Source organism: Gobio gobio (genome assembly GCF_949357685.1).
Source record: "Gobio gobio genome assembly, chromosome: 18".
NCBI classification, from domain to species: Eukaryota; Metazoa; Chordata; class Actinopteri; order Cypriniformes; family Gobionidae; genus Gobio; species Gobio gobio.
Genome location: NC_137111.1, coordinates 26,487,887 through 26,504,143, shown reverse-complemented (window position 1 = coordinate 26,504,143; position 16,257 = coordinate 26,487,887). Strand labels below are relative to the sequence as shown.

Genomic DNA, 16,257 nt, shown 5'->3' with positions numbered 1-16,257 from the left:
TGGTGAGCGTTCTGGCGCAATATGGCTGCCCTCGCATCATCCAGGTGAATGCTATACATTGGTGGTGGATGAGGAGATTCCCTCCTTCTATGTAAAGCGTTTTTATGTGCCTAGAAAAGCGCTATATAAATGTAACAAATTATTATAATTATTATCTTCGGGAATTTTTTTTTAGTTTTTGATGAAATCTGAGAGGTTTCTGAACCATCCATAGGCAGCAGCGTCATTGCAACTTTCAAGGCCCTGAAAGGCCCTAAAGACATTGTTAAAATAGTCCATGTCACTACAGTGGTTCAACCTTAATGTTATGAAGCAACGAGAATACTTTTTGTGTGCCAAAACTTCGTTCAACAGCCTTTTCTCTTCAACGCCATTCTCCTACGCTATTCACGTAGTAAAAACAGTACAGCGCTTCCAGGTTCTGTCAGAATGCCGGCTCATTATTGCCATGTGTCGTGGTGCTCACATGAACAGTGTCAGCCAATGGTGGGTCGGCATTCTGACGTAGAACTCGGAAACGCTGTACTGTGTTTACTACGTCAACAGCATTGGAGACTGACGCAGACCAGAAGAAATTGTTGAATAAAGTTATTTTTGTTTGTTTTTTGCACACAACAAGTATTATCATTGCTTCATAGCATTAAGGTTTAACTACTTTAGTCAATTTGCCCTATTTTAACGATGTCTTTACTACCTTTCTGGGCCTTGAAAGTTGCAATGACATTGCTGTCTATGGATGGTTCCAAAAGTTCTCGGATTTCATCAAAAATATCTTAGTTTTTGTGTTCTGAAGACCAAAGAAGGTCTTACAGGTTTAGAACAACATGAGGGTGAGTAATTAATGACAGAATTTTCATTTTTGGGTGAACTAACCTTTTAATGGAATTGTTGTTATTTATAAATCATGCTTTTATTTGTTATTCATACACTCAAACAATGATTTAACAATATCAGTATACTCTTCTTCTTCCTTAATATTAATAATAACCAGGCAGGCATAATGTCCAGGCATAATAACCAGGCATAATGTCAGTATACATTATTATTATTATAAATCATGCGTTTATTTGTGTTATTCACACACTTAATAATTTAACAACATTGGTATATTAATAATAATACATTGTAAGATGCGGATCAACTCAGAAAATTAGAGGATCTACCACAAACTACAAACATGTAGCAAGAAACATGAAATACAACAAAAGTTCTGAAAAGACATGGGGAACATATAACATAAATAACATTCTAAAGCAATGATTTAACAATATTGGTACATTCATAATAATAATAATAATTGTTATTATTTATAATACATTTATTTGTGTTATTCACACACTCAAACAATGATTTAACAATATTGGTATTTTCATAATAATAATTGTTATTATTTATAATACATTTATTTGTGTTATTCACACACTCAAACAATGATTTAACAATATTAGTATATTAATAATAATAATAATTATTATTATTATTATTATAAATAATACGTTTGTGTTATTCATACTCAAACAATGATTTAACAATAAACTCGGCTTATGCTTCATGCATTATAATGCTTTTATACTTTCATACTTTATAATGTACTGTTATAGTGTTCCTGTTTATACTGTACTGCTCTTTGCTTAGATTACATTCTTTTGCTGAAAATTATTTTTATTTCAGGTCATCAAGGAAGTGCCTCCACCCCCTCCCCCTGAGCCTGTGAGTCTAACTCCTTCTAACTCTGTGCTCATGTTTGTGTATGTGTGTATTTAGGCTCAACCATACACTTAAATGAACCATGGAAATTTAGAGTTGATATGAATCAGGGCAATTAAAAAAAATAGATTGCACATGATAAAACGACTAACTCTCATAAGCTGAATCCAGTGCGTTCCAGAAATGCCATAATTCCTTGTAAACCACATTCCGTAACACTGCCAATATCAGCTACTAACTATAAGTGCAACTGCTTTGAAAAACTGTCCGTCACCATTTAAGGGCATTTTCTATGGCACAGCCGTGTAAATAAAGACAAGTGAGCAGTGTAAGTGGACACACAGGCTCAACCGCAGGATGACTGAATGGCAAAATTCAGGGAAAAGGGCTCATAATGATCCTCTTGTGTTTGCTTTGTTTCCAGAGGTCAAAGGCAAGCAGTCACTGAGGCTGATAGGAAATAAAAGAGCTTTGTGGAAATGGCTTTAGTGTGTGCATCTGTGCTTCTTAACACTGAGAGCGCAAACAAGGAGCTCTGTCTCTAAGGCTTCCCTTTGATTTGGAAACACAATGTGGTTGATACTTTTTTTTTGCTAACATTATTTGACAGCGTCTTTGTGTTTATTCTGTCCGTTTAGGCTAATGCTAATTCATTGCTAATGGCGAATTGAAAAGACAATTCCAACCAAATAGATGGAAAAGGAATGCTGTTGTCTACATGTCATTTAGCTAATTATTACTAGTGTGATATTAGTTTTACGTAAGTTTTGTGTGCTCAACAGGAGCCTGAGGATGATGACGATGGCATGCCCAAAAAGAAATGGCCTACAGTAGATGCATCCTACTATGGTGGAAGAGGAGTTGGTGGAATTAAAAGAATGGAGGTGATGCATATATACACGATATGCCTTTATATAGGGTGTCATTTGATCATAGGTTAACACAGGCTACAGGGGGATGAAGACCATACGTGACGAGTGATGTTATGAACCCTCGAGGCACTAGAACACATCACTGTGACCTTAAATGCTCCCTGTCTGCCTGGTGCCATAACTAGATCATGTGACATCATAAGACATGCTGATGCCTGAAGATTTACTCCTGTAATTTGCAAAGGTAGCAATATTGGACATATTCATTATTGTCTTTGTAAAATACACACCTTTTTTTACAGCCATAGTACCTATTATATGTTAAGTGCACTACTTAAACACAGCTCTAGTGAATTATCTTTTGCTCTCAGGATCATTGAAACATGCAAGCTTCTTAATATTGTTTTCAGGTAGAAACAACCGTTTTCCATAGTCTGTGTGGTTATAAGTGGACTGTGTTCCACTGGTCTTTAGGTGCGCTGGGGGGACAAGGGCTCCACGGAGGAAGGAGCAAAACTGGAGAAGCCAAAGAACGCTGTGGTGAAAATGCCTGAAGACGAATACGAGCCCTATGAACCCAAACTTAGAAAGCCTCATGGGCGCAGACCTGCCCATCACAGAAAGTGGTACAGTCCTATTAAGGTACAGGAGTTTTTCCATCAAATTTAATATGAAACCATCTGTTTAATATTTGAAATGTTTTAAGGTCAAAAGGTTTTAACAGAACAATTCTATGTGTAATAGGGGAAACTGGATGCATTGTGGGCTCTTTTCCGTCGAGGATACGACCAGGTGTCACTCATGAGACCCCAGCCTGGAGATCAGGTACAACCTTGAACCCATTCAAGTTACAGACGCAATTCATTCTCAGAATAGTGACCTGAAAATTGTGCTGGAATATTTCATAATATCCCTCATAAGCAGGATCGACTGAGCTTCATGTTTATCCTATTTATTCTACTTGACTATCTATCTATCTAAATCTATCTATTTATTATATATAAATATTTATGTTTTAAAAAATGTATTATATTGTTGCAGGGGTGTTTTTTCCTTGATATCACAGAGCAAGTGTTTCATGTGGATTTTAGAAAAACTGATGAATGGCTTTTCTCAAGTATTCACATAAATTTTTTCTGTTCAAAAACCTAGTGATCTTCCTCCATAGGCAGCATTTTATCATAGACGTGATTGTGAAGGCTATGGTCCAAATGCTAGGCAACTTGATTATGCTGCCTCTTAAGATATCAAATTTTGGCCCAATAATAAATCATTTGTATGCTTTGCAGAGACGGCAATCCCAAAAAGCATTGCACCAAGTTTTAAACATAGATTATCAATTCTCTACCGCTTATGGATGCATTAAAATGATCAAAAGTGTCAGTAAAGACATTTACAATGTTACAAACTATTTCTATTTCAGATTCTGTTCTTTTGAACTTTATTTTCATCAAAGAATGCAAAAAAAAAAAAAAAGGTTGACAAAAAATATTAAGCAGCACAACTGTTTTCAAAATTAATAATAAGAATTTTTCTTGATCACCAAAATCAGCATATTAGATTTCTGAAGGATCGTGTGACATTAAAGACTGGAGTAATGGCTACTGAAATATAAAAATACACTTTTCAAATATTTTCATATATTAAATTGTAATAATATTTCACAATATAACTGTTTTAGTAAATTCTGCCTTGGTGTTCATTAGAGACTCCTTTAATATAATAATAATAATTCCATAGTGAAATGTATCAATATAAATAGATTATTATGATTTAAAAATTAAATCTGTTTGCTTATGGGATGCTGCCATAGAAGGAAGTTCACGTGTTTTTGGAACAGATCTGTTGTGACATTCCCATCCCTCCTGAAAATGCCAGGGACAGGAAATAGCAGTGTAATTACACTGCTCTTAATTCCTCCTCACATGGTGCAGTCGTGTGGCCGAGCACAGTCTCTCATTCTCTTGCGCCTTTTGTAAGAGACGTCCCTCAGTGTCTGAGCCCTGCTCTCTGCACCCCGCATTATTCCATCAGCACAAGCTGTGTCATGGCAACACATCTGTGTGTCTGTGAAAGGAATCTTTCATGTGGGCCGCAGTGCCGCGGGCCGTACAGTATGATCCCATTGACATGGGCAGACTATAGCTCCGTTCCCACTGTAGATGGACCGATCTGATTTACTTTGGTTTTATTCTTCACGGCTCCATAATGGGCCACTTGTCTGAGGGACCGCCATGTGTCCAGCTGCTCAATGTACTTTGCATGAGCTTTAGATGGTGCTGGTAAAGGCAGCAGACTCTGTAAAGGATGAGGTTTGGATGGAAACAGCTGTGCCATTCAGGGAGATTTGGGGCGTAGTTGTGTGTTTCATGCCCACCTGCAGCTCACTAGACGGCAGACACAAACAACTCGCTGTGCCCAAACAAGACCTCTGCTCAGCTACAGACGGCCTAATCTCTATATTAGTCCACATCTTTCTCTTTATAACTCTTTGCATTCCCTAGCTGTGACTGATCCTCTGTCTGTCTCTTTCTCCTTTGTCTCTGTCTCGTCTGTCTTTTCTTCTGTTTTCTATTCCTACCAAAGGGCCTCTTATGTATATGGCTCTAGTCTTGTGGAGTTCAAATATAGATTGCAACTAAACACACTATCGTTATATTGCTTGTAAACCAGCACTGTATTGATATTTGTCAAACACATTGGTTAGGGATTTGTTCTAAATTAGTTCACATCTTTCTCCCTTTATAACACATATGTGACCCTGGACCACAAAACCAGTCATAAGGGTACATTTTCTGTAATTGAGATTTATACATGCTGAATAAATAATCTGTTCATTGATGTATGGTTTGTTAGGATAGGACAATATTTGGCTGAGATACAACTATTTGAACATCTTGAGTCTGAGGGTGCAAAAAAATCTAAATATTGAGAAAATCACCTTTAAAGTTGTCCAAATGAAGTCCTAAGCAAGGCACATTACTAATAATAATAAATATTTTATATATTTACGGTAATACATTTACTAAATATCTTTATGGAACATGGTATTTACTTAATATCCTAATGATTTTTGGCATAAAAGAAAAATCAATAATTTTGACCCAGACAATGTATTGTTGACTATAATATACCCATGCGACTTATGACTAGTTTTGTGGTCCAGGCTTTAGGGTCACATATTTCAAAAACCCAAGCATAAGTATTGAACTTCTGCAGTTAATTCAGTTAAGTATTTTAAGGATATTTTTAGCCTATATATATATTAATTTAATGAAATTGCAATTTGAAAATCTTCCATTTATTTACACTGATGGATGCTTGTGAATTCAAAATGTAACCAACCACTATGATGCCATTCCTTGTATTCTGGATTGCGATTGGTCATGTTTCCAACACCTATTGCATACGGAATTATTATTTTTTCGATTACTACAGTAAAACTGGGGTCATTTGGAATTAGCCACTATTGTCAATAAAAACAAATACATGAAAATGACAGATTGTGAAACCTTTTACAGTATTTGGAAGAAGTCTCATATAGTTATTTGTGATTTACTGTAGCAAGAAGCTAAGGAATTTTGGAATAAACTACTTTTACCATGGTAACATTTTGTAAGGGCAATGGCAAAACAAAACAACTCGGATATATAATTAGCCCTAAAATCTATATTTACATAAAACTTCAAAAGTAATTTTTTGCTGTCTTCTAAACAGTATTTTCCTCTATGCAGTGCAAATCTAGATAATATTTCTGTCATTATTATTCTAGTTATGATTTCTATTGGCTCTGGCAGCGACTGTCTATACTTTCATTTTATTAGTTTCAAAATATCGGTGTTATTATATTATAAATGCAAGTAATTGAAATATATTGAACAGTGTTGTCCAAGTCTTTGAAGTCACATTGATCTTATATTTTAAATGAATATTAAAGGGATAGTTCAACCAAAAATGAAAATTCTGTCATCATCTACTCAACCTCAAGCTGTTCAAAACCTGTATGAATTTCTTTCTTCACTCTAAAAAAAAAACAAAGGTTCTATATGGCTCCAAATATGGTTCTTCGTCGTAATCATAGGGGAACCACTTTTGGTGCGATATAGCACCATATCTTAACATGTTCTGTATATAGTAGCGGTGCTATATAGCACCATAGTTAGGGGTGCTATATAGCACCTTAGTCAAAGAACTGGTGAAGAACCTCTGAAGAACCGCTGAAGAACCACTGAAGCACCAAAATTGGTGCTATAAAGCACTTAAAAAGGTTCCCCTATGATTACGAGCCAAGAACCATTTTTGGTGCCATATAGAACAAGAAGATATTTTGAAGAACATGGGTAACCAAACAGTTGGTGGGCCCCATTGACTTCCATAGTATGGAGGGGAAAAAAATACTATGTCCTGTTTGAATGGACCAGAATTTTCATTTTTGGGTGAACTATCCCTTTATATGTTAACATCTTGACCTGAGATAATGTATAGATGAGTCCTGGGTCAAACTCTTTACCCATTGGCCTCAGTGCACTCATTGTGATGCAAAGGTGACAGCCTTGCTTTATTACTCACTTATAGTTGTTGTGTAAAGAAAGAAGCTCTTGTTGTTGAAAGTCTTTGTCTGGCCAGTTTACAAGCTTCACCTCACATGCTCAGTATCTGCCCCCTCACGTCTGAGTGCCACCTACAATTGAGACAAGAAACTCTGTGGAATAGAGAGTGTTTTTGTTTTGTTTCTCCTAATGACCTACAGGAATGTAAAAGTTGTCAAGAAAGACTCAACAGAGGGAAATGGCTTTTTAACATAATTTACGAGTCAAAGTGAATGACATGCTCCTCCGATTGTTCTCCGCTTATCTGCGATTCTACATTAGAGTCTAACCCTCACGTACCCAACGCTTGGTGGTCTGATTTAACAGCTTATTAAACAGAGAGTCCCATAACGTGACATGGGGCCCATTCGGCAAAGGGGGAGCGGAGTTTTCTAGTGATAGGCTATTGTCAGGTTGGTGGGGGGTGGTGGTGATTGATTCATGTCTGTCTGGCTGGGGAGGCGGGTGGTGGGGGCAAAGCCATCACTTTGCCAGTCTTGTGCAGCGAAAAGGACAATTTGGCGAGCAGCACACCAACAGGCCTGCACAAGGGTGAGCATATGGGCTGAAAGAGAATGGAGACTCATGAATACTGTGCAGATGTGGGTGGAGGGAGTAGGGAAGAGAAATCTGTCCATATGGTGTTTTAACTACTATGGATGACCCCCAGCAGGCTACAAGATTCTACAGGGTTTAGATCAGGGGTCTCAAACTCAAATTACCTGGGGGCCACTAGCAAGGTGCTGCTTTCCATCAGGGGCCAGTTGAACAATTACAAATAATACAGGTGTTTTTACAACCTTTTTTTTAAAAAACTGTTTACAGTTATTGAAGCAGTTTTATTCTGTCACACAATAATAGTATTTTTTTTTTAAATAAATAATTTAAGATTTAAATTTAATACATTTATATTAGTATTTACATTAAGATAATATCAGTAATTGTTGATCTTGTGGGGACATTTTTTGGTCCCCATGAGGAAAACCGCTTATAATACTTACATTTTTTTCTTCTGAAACTGTAAAAATGCAGCACATATTCTGTGATGGGCAGGTTTAGGGTTTGGGGATAGAATATACACTTTGTACAGTATTAAAGGTCCTGTTCTTCGTGATCCCATTTTTCAAACTTTAGTTAGTGTGTAATGTTGCTGTTAGAGCATAAATAATACCTGTAAAATTATAAAGCTCAAAGTTCAATGCCAAGCGGGATATTTTATTTGACAGAAGTTCCCTTTCAAAGCCTACAGCGAACGGCCGGTTTGGACTTGGTACATCCTGCTTTAATTACGTCAGTAGAGCAGTTTGTCGACTAACCTCCGCCCACAAGAATACGCGAAAAAGGGGGCGTGGTCTTGTTGCTCCCTCGTGGAGAAGATGAAGTGTTGCGTTCGGTTCGGTCGCGTTTGTCGTTCAGACGCTGTTATTTTCATCCCAGAGTCAAATCACCTTTGTTTGGCCTTCAGGGGCTGTAGTTTGAGCGTATTCATCTCCCCGTTATGGTAAGAGGCGTGACCTTTCCGGGCAACGTGCCCTAAGCTGCTGTCAAATCACAACACGGGAACCGCTGGCACAATCAGAACTCGTTACGTATTTCTGAAGGAGGGACTTCATAGAACGAGGAAATTCTCAGGCCGTTTTGAGGACAGTGAAAACAGTAGTATACAGATGAGTAAATTGTGTGAAAAATACTGTGTTTTTTTACACATGAAACATGAACACATGTTATATTGCACACTGTAAACACAATCAAAGCTTCAAAAAAACACGAAAAACGGGACCTTTAAACAGTTATGTCTATGGAAAGTCCCCATAACATGGAAACCGTGTGTGTATGTGTGTGTGTGTGTGTGTGTGTGTGTGTGTGTGTGTGTGGACTGGTAATCCCTATGTTATGGGGACAAAATGTCCCCACAAAGATGGCAATATCCGAAATCCTCATCCTTGTGGGGACATTTTTGGTCCCCATGAGGAAAACATCTTATAAATCAGACTAAGTGATGTTTTTTGAAAATGTAAAAATGCAGAATGTCTCCTGTGATGGGTAGGTTTAGGGGCAGTGGCAGTGTAGGGGGAAATGAAATACAGTATGTACGGTATAAAAACCATTACGCCTATGGAAAGTCCCCATAAAACATGAAAACCCAACATGTGTGTGTGTGTGTGTGTGTGTGTGTGTGTGTGTGTGTGTGTGTGTGTGTGTGTGTGTGTGTGTGTGTGTGTGTGTGTGTGTGTGTGTGTGTGTGTGTGTGTGTGTGTGTGTGTGTGTGTGTGTGTGTGTGTGTGTGTGTGTGTGTGTGTGTGTGTGTGTGTGTGAGAGAGAGAGAGAGAGAGAGAGAGAGAGAGAGAGTGAGAGAGGTGAGATGTTTATATTTATATTTCTTTAGGTATTTTCATTTGTTTAAGAATACTTAATACACTAGAAAAACAGTTTAAGCCTTTTTTAAGATTTACACGTTTTAACTAATAGTAAAATTACATTCAATAGAATTGAATAAACATTACATATTTAAATTAAATAATAGAACAATCCTTAATCAATTATTCAAAAATATGTAAGGATTATTCAATTCAATTCGGTGGAATTTTACTATTAATTGAAGTCTTAATTTAAAAAAAAAAAAGAAAAAAAAAAGGCTTTTAAAAAATTGAGAATCAAAACAAAACCGATCATTGCAGAAAGTGATCATTTATGACAAGTGCTCTCTACACTGTCAAAAAAAAGAGTACAGAATTGTACCTTTTAAGGTACAAGTGGTCGTCACTGGGGTGGTACCCTTAAGGGTACATTTTTGTACCTCCTAGTCAGGGGTAGGCAAGTTCGGACCTAGAGAGCTGATGTCCTGCAGAGTTTAGCTCCAACCCTACTAAGCCCATAGACAGTAAAAGAAATGGACAGAGCGACTCCATAGACTTCAACCGGGAGAATTGAAGTCAGGTAGAAGCACTGACTTCCTGATGGCTGAGTGTACTGCGCAGACTCAGACTGAGCTTGACGACGTAGATGTGACGTGATCAGCCTGTCCGACAGTGGCAAGTCTTCTAGTAGTTGTGCAACGTAAAATCTGAATCACCGAATCTTGCAGAGACAGGGAGGGTGAGCAGGAGCAACTTTTAATGAATGAAGCAGGATCTGCAACATCTCTATCTGTGTTTATGCCTCCACGTCCCCCCGATTGCCTCATAGACACTAAAAGATGGCCTACCAGCGTCTCCTCGGGTCTATGCGGTAATTTGCTCAACAGCGCGACACAGTCGTGTGGTTATGATGCAATTGTTAGCCTATATTTTACAAAAACAGCTTCAACGGGGCGATATTGTAATATACAAGGTAATGGAGCCTTTTATACATTGTCGTGTTTGTTTAGAAATAAACAATGGACGAATGGAGTCTTTAAACACCTTAGATATAAAGATATTTACTTTTAAATTGAGGCCAAAATGAATGGGAGTCAATGGGATGCTTACAACAGGTGATGGCTTGGTTAGCAATGGCCGCGCCTATGGGTGGTATGCTTTCCGGGGGCTGGGCTACCCCTTGACTAAGCCACCACAGTATAAAACGCATGGCTCCCAGCATGCATTGCAGCATTAAAGATGTCACAATTGTTGAGAGTCATATGTTGATTCTTGATATCTGTGTGCGTCTAAACAGTTTTCCCTCTAGAATGTATTTAAAAATAAGAATTCTGAAGAATTCAGTCTAATCTGTAGCAAGAAAGTACTGTTGGTGAATATTATTTATTATTTATGAGTTAAGTCAAACATTTTCTTCATGACAATTTTTGTTTATGGCTTCTTTTGATTTGAACAGATTATGTGTTTTGTCAACACTGTAACAAAAACCACAAACTCGCATAAAAAATCAAGTCAAACTGCCCAGCTAAAGGAAATACTGAACACCATAATGGTGATCGAACATTTTCAATAAAACATCAACATCTAAACCTCTGTTAATTCTCAATAAGAGCTTCTATAGACGTCTTTCCGGGTTGGAGCCAAGCTCTGCAGGACAGCGACTCACTAGGACCGAACTTGCCTACCCCTGCTCTAAGTAGAGAAAAACAATGATATAGTTGTACCTTAAGGACCAATTCTACCTTTGAAGGTACAGTTATGTGTTTTGTACCTTTTTTCTTCTTTTATGACAAGTGGTTGGAGGGAAAGGGCTTGAAAATTACAGTGCATGGTGAGGTTAACCAAAAATGAAAGTTTCAGAGGTGGAGCAAGTTACATTGAAGATAATCTTTTTTCTTTAAAAAAAAATCACTTGCAAGTTGTCATTAAAAGATAAATGGCGTATTGAACAGCTAAACAGAAAGATACATGAACTGACAGCTTTGTCTGCCAATATCGCATGCATTTAAACCATCCCAACACACTCAGACAACAATAATAGAAAACAGACACCCCCTTACATGGAGTCCCTCTCTGTCCGTCTGTTTCATATTTATACGGATCACTCCTGCATACTTAGAGATTTGAGACCACCCTTATTACTATAACACAATAAAAAGGCGTATCCTATCCTGCCTCAGTCCTTTAAGACCCTTGAACAAAAGGGAGGGAATCTCTCCTGTGACAATTTAGCTAGTGGCCTTTAAACTGTCCATCTGTTTGTCTGATAAGTGCTCAAACAGCATGGCAGAGACTGACTCCCCCCTTAACCGCTCTCCTTTCCACTCGAGTGAAAGTAATTTAAATGAATTCAGCAAGATCAGAGTAGGACACGTATAAGTTCACACTGTGCTTTTTTGTTGAAGGTGATAGTAACAATTGCTGTTGTGGTTCTTGTGATTGATTAACCATGGCTGCCATGCTTTTCTAGCTAATATTTCATTGTTCACCATTTATTCTTTTATAATGCATATTGAATAATGTCATTTATTTTTAAAGTATATTATTATTATACTCAGTACAATTATATACACCATCGTTCACAAGTTTAAAAAAATAATAATACAGCTTTAATTCAGCAAGTGACCCTTAAATTGAAAATTCATTACAGGAATAAATAACATTTTAAAATATATTAAATAGAAAAAATTAAAAGGCTATATCCTAATATTTCACAATATTGATGTTTTTACTAGGGGCCTATTTTGGGGCCTATTGTGAGCATACATTTTTTTTTTCAAAAACATAAAAGGCTGACCAACAGTACTGTATACTTATTATTATTTTTTAAAGGATTTAATTACATTAATGTTCCGAATTCAAAATGTAGCCAACAGCAATATTAGTATATAAGAATTAACTTATTACTTACTTGTAAGACTTTTTTTGGACCTGAGCGTTTGTTCTATGCAACAAACTACCGTTTAAAAGTTCAAGCGATTGTGTTTATCACTTTGATTTTTAGAATGTTTTATTACGTGTAGCCAAGTATACTGTGTTTGACAGGAAGAAGATTTAAAGCTTTGCCTCCATTCATGCACTTGCATATGAATACGTCACTTTTATTAAGCCCTGAAAAAAGGGTGTTGTCGTGGATCCTGAGTCATCCAGAGTTTCATTTTATGCACTTAATGAAGCGTAAAGTGAGTTTTGAATGGCTTTGGTCAGTCAGTCCCAAAGTTTGACGATTCCTCCTGAACGATCAGCCTTGCTGACAACAATGAATCACTTCATCTTTAAGAATGTAAGATTTCTCAGAGACCGGTCTCTTGTTCCAACACCGTTTTCACAAATAGCTATTATTCCTTAAGCGCAGCGCTGCAACTCTTCAACCCCACCCCCATGATTTTAGGGACAGAATTGCAGTTGACAGCTGAGTTTCTGGATGTCTGAAGTGCTGTGGGTTCATCTCCTGGGCATTTTTGAGCGAAAGCAAGCAAGAGAACTCTGCATAGGATCAGCTGCACCAGCGCTTGAGCTTTTGTTTTTGAATCCCACGCATTTCGTGGTGAACTTGTCACCTCAGGGGTTGAAAATACAATGTATCCATACAAAATATGTAAGAGTTTGGGTTTCGTTTTATCCCCAGAAGTTATAGCTACTGATAGCAATGCAATTTCAGCTTTGAACTGACAGTGATCCCACCATCTGGCTTGTTTCCATAGGGGCGATGTATCAACTTTACCCGGGTGAAAGCAGAGGAGCCAAGGTCACCGCCACGCAGCCACCTTCCACCTCCGCCGCCCCCTTCAGACCATCAGCCACTCATGCGGCCCCCGCCCAAAAGACCACCATCCCGGGGACCCTCCATCAACCGCTCACCCCCAGGACCTCCACCAGCCCGGGCACCCCCAGGCCCCCACGGACCCCCTCCTTCACGACCTCCACCCTGCCCTGGGAACAGGCATTGAGAACAATGGAGGGCCTTCACAGCTACCCTAAAATCTCTGCCTTTAATTCAAATTTGTGATATTTACTAAAGCCACTGGGTTGCCACTGTTTCAGATACACAAGTGTGTTGATTTGGGGTGAATGAAATGTGATTTGTCTGTGGAACACTCTTAAAAATAAAGGTGCTTTATTGGGATATATGGTTCAATGAAAGATTTTATCATCCACTACCTTTCCATTAAAAAGTGTCTTTTTATTAATATTAATTTAAAAAAAAAAAGGGGGTTTAGATTTTTGAAATGTTCTTCACGTTTAAAAAAATATATATATTTTAAGGACTGTTCATTGAAAGGTTTTTTGGGGAACCAAAAATGCCCTTTTTTTAACCTTTATTTTTAAGAGTGTGTTCTTACTATAAACAGAGGCACTGAAAGAGGGACTGCATCAATGCATGAGATTATCACACATGGAAAATTAATGCATTTTTTAAGGCACTTAAGAACTTTGAATGTTGGCTGGGTATTTGTATATCAGATTTTGCATGATGTTAATGTGTCAGTAGACGACGACATGTTCAAGGATAGTGGCGTGAGTGTGGTATACATTATGCCCTGTTTTAATTTGTATAATATTAACTGGTCACATCTTTAAAAAGAAAATCTGACTTGCTGTGACTGCGGGGCAGTACAAACCTCTAATTTATTTAGCCTTCAGTTCCTGGTAGGCACTTGAATATAAAATGACAGGGTGTCCACCACTGGTACGGGACACTCAGCATGATATTTTATATAATATGTATTTTGTTTTGCTTTGTGGATCATGGTCCTTAATAGTAGTCCTATACAGCAAGAAAATATGAATGTTATAAATAATGTGTTCATGGGTTGGGAAAAATAAATTGATACGATATGAGAATAAGAACAATATTAATATCCCCATATCTAAAAGAAATAGTAAATATTCGGTTCTAAAATAGTTTGAACTTGAGTTGAACAAGCTTTATAGTCAATCACAGTTGTTCACTGAAGTGAAATGTGAAAATTCTACAGATTATTTCAATTTGTGCAAATCGTACAAATACAGCTGAGGAAGCAACACAGCCAGCATATGCATAAACAGAGGATTTTTTTAAGTCATCTTCAAAAAATTGGTCAATGTTCAGTCTTTTGACATTCTGCATGAAGAATTGATTTGTCTGCTGACCATCTTTGTTGTGTATCAATTTTTCAATCAGATAAATTGTATTTACACTATAGGAGTGAATAAAGAAGAATAATTCTTGTAGGCCTATGATGTGAATCTCCTTTTTTTTTAATCAAAACAATATCCATTCAAATGCTTTGCCAGATTCTACAGATAATGAGTTAGAATGAGAATCTGGGAGCTGCATGTTTTAGCTTTATTTTTCTGACTCCCTCTACCCGTGCCTTACAGTTCACCTCATTCCGCTCTGTAAGGAATTAATACTCAGCAGGAGCTTGATTCATTCACATCATGTAACATGACATGATTCATATGGTCTGATGACTGCAGCTCCTTTGGCTGGGTGCACCGAACACTCATGAGAAACATCAATGTGTTGACAGTGGCCACAAAACGTGGAGCCCTGTGGCAGCACTGAGGATGTTCCCATTACAGGCACTAACAGTCACACATTATGACTAATGTCCCTCTGCCTGCTGTGCTGCTACAGCTTGATTGCTTTTGTACCAAAGGTGAATCATTCAGTGACCAGACCTGCACCTGTAAATACAGTCTATATTTCCCATATCAGATTCAAACTTAAAAAAATAAGGATGGAAATGATTTTAGTCTGTCTGAATGCAGTTACAGAAACGCCTACTCAGATAGTCTCACTTTCCTGTGAAGTGAAACAGTGCCCTCTCTTGGCCAAAACCACTGCAGTACATCAAATAGGATTCAATTTAAATTGATCGAGGCTCTGACATTTTAATAGCAATTCATTCCAACCGGGCTTTACTTCGATGAAAATACGAAGACCATTCGCAACATGCCTTCAATAGACGTCAGATTCGCATTGAAGAAATTATCTGAAAGTTCAGCAAATCCCAAATGGTAATTTTATGACTAAAAGTGGTGAAAATAAGCTAGGCAGTAGGCAATTAACCTATGACATTAAAAAAAAAGTCTAAATCATGATTTACTAAATCATAATTGAGATAAAATGCATCCATAATTAGGCTATGCATTGTGAATGTCAACATAGACCAAACCCATGAAAGCCCATTTCTGTATATATATTTTTTTTTTAAATAAATTATATAATTTGTCAATGATATCATATGTTTATGTCGGCTTTCATGATTAACATTTTAAATCATAATTATGACCCAAAAAAAGTCAAAACGTCGATTCAATGTCAAATTGTAACTTTTGCCATAATTATGATTTAATTTGTCAATGCCAGCTTTTAATGTCATGATTATCATATAGCAAAGGATGTTTTTTTATGTAGGGGAATGAGCTTCCATAGTTTTGGTCTATGTTGGTGTACATTCACAATGCATAAAAATAAAAAACCTTAATTAAAAAGGCTTTTGTCATGCATTGTCAAAGAAAGATGGCTCCAGCAGACAACTATAAACATATGAGCTGCTGTATCACTCTACACTCACTGGGACCATCAGGGAAAAATCCAATCGAGCTTATTGGAGTAAGAGGACACGTCTGACCTCCAGCAGACCTTTCACTCACACACACAGCTGTGATCTACGTTAACACCACCAATATCCTCTGCGGACAAACTGTGGTACACAATATCAATCACTCTGAAACATTTAT

The 16,257-nt window shown here is 37.4% G+C and overlaps 1 protein-coding gene across 1 annotated transcript in view; it reads left to right on the top strand.

Annotated features, from left to right (window-relative positions):
* The window catches only part of antxr1d (ANTXR cell adhesion molecule 1d), a 34,838-nt gene extending 20,094 nt beyond the window's left edge, over nt 1-14,744 (top strand). The window contains exons 14-18 of the mRNA XM_079842007.1: nt 1,672-1,710; nt 2,490-2,591; nt 3,054-3,221; nt 3,324-3,404; nt 13,230-14,744. Coding sequence (XP_079698133.1) covers nt 1,672-1,710; nt 2,490-2,591; nt 3,054-3,221; nt 3,324-3,404; nt 13,230-13,475 — 636 coding nt within the window. The 3' untranslated portion in view covers nt 13,476-14,744. The remainder of the gene's footprint in view (nt 1-1,671; nt 1,711-2,489; nt 2,592-3,053; nt 3,222-3,323; nt 3,405-13,229) is intronic.
* The last annotated feature ends 1,513 nt before the right edge of the window (nt 14,745-16,257 follow it).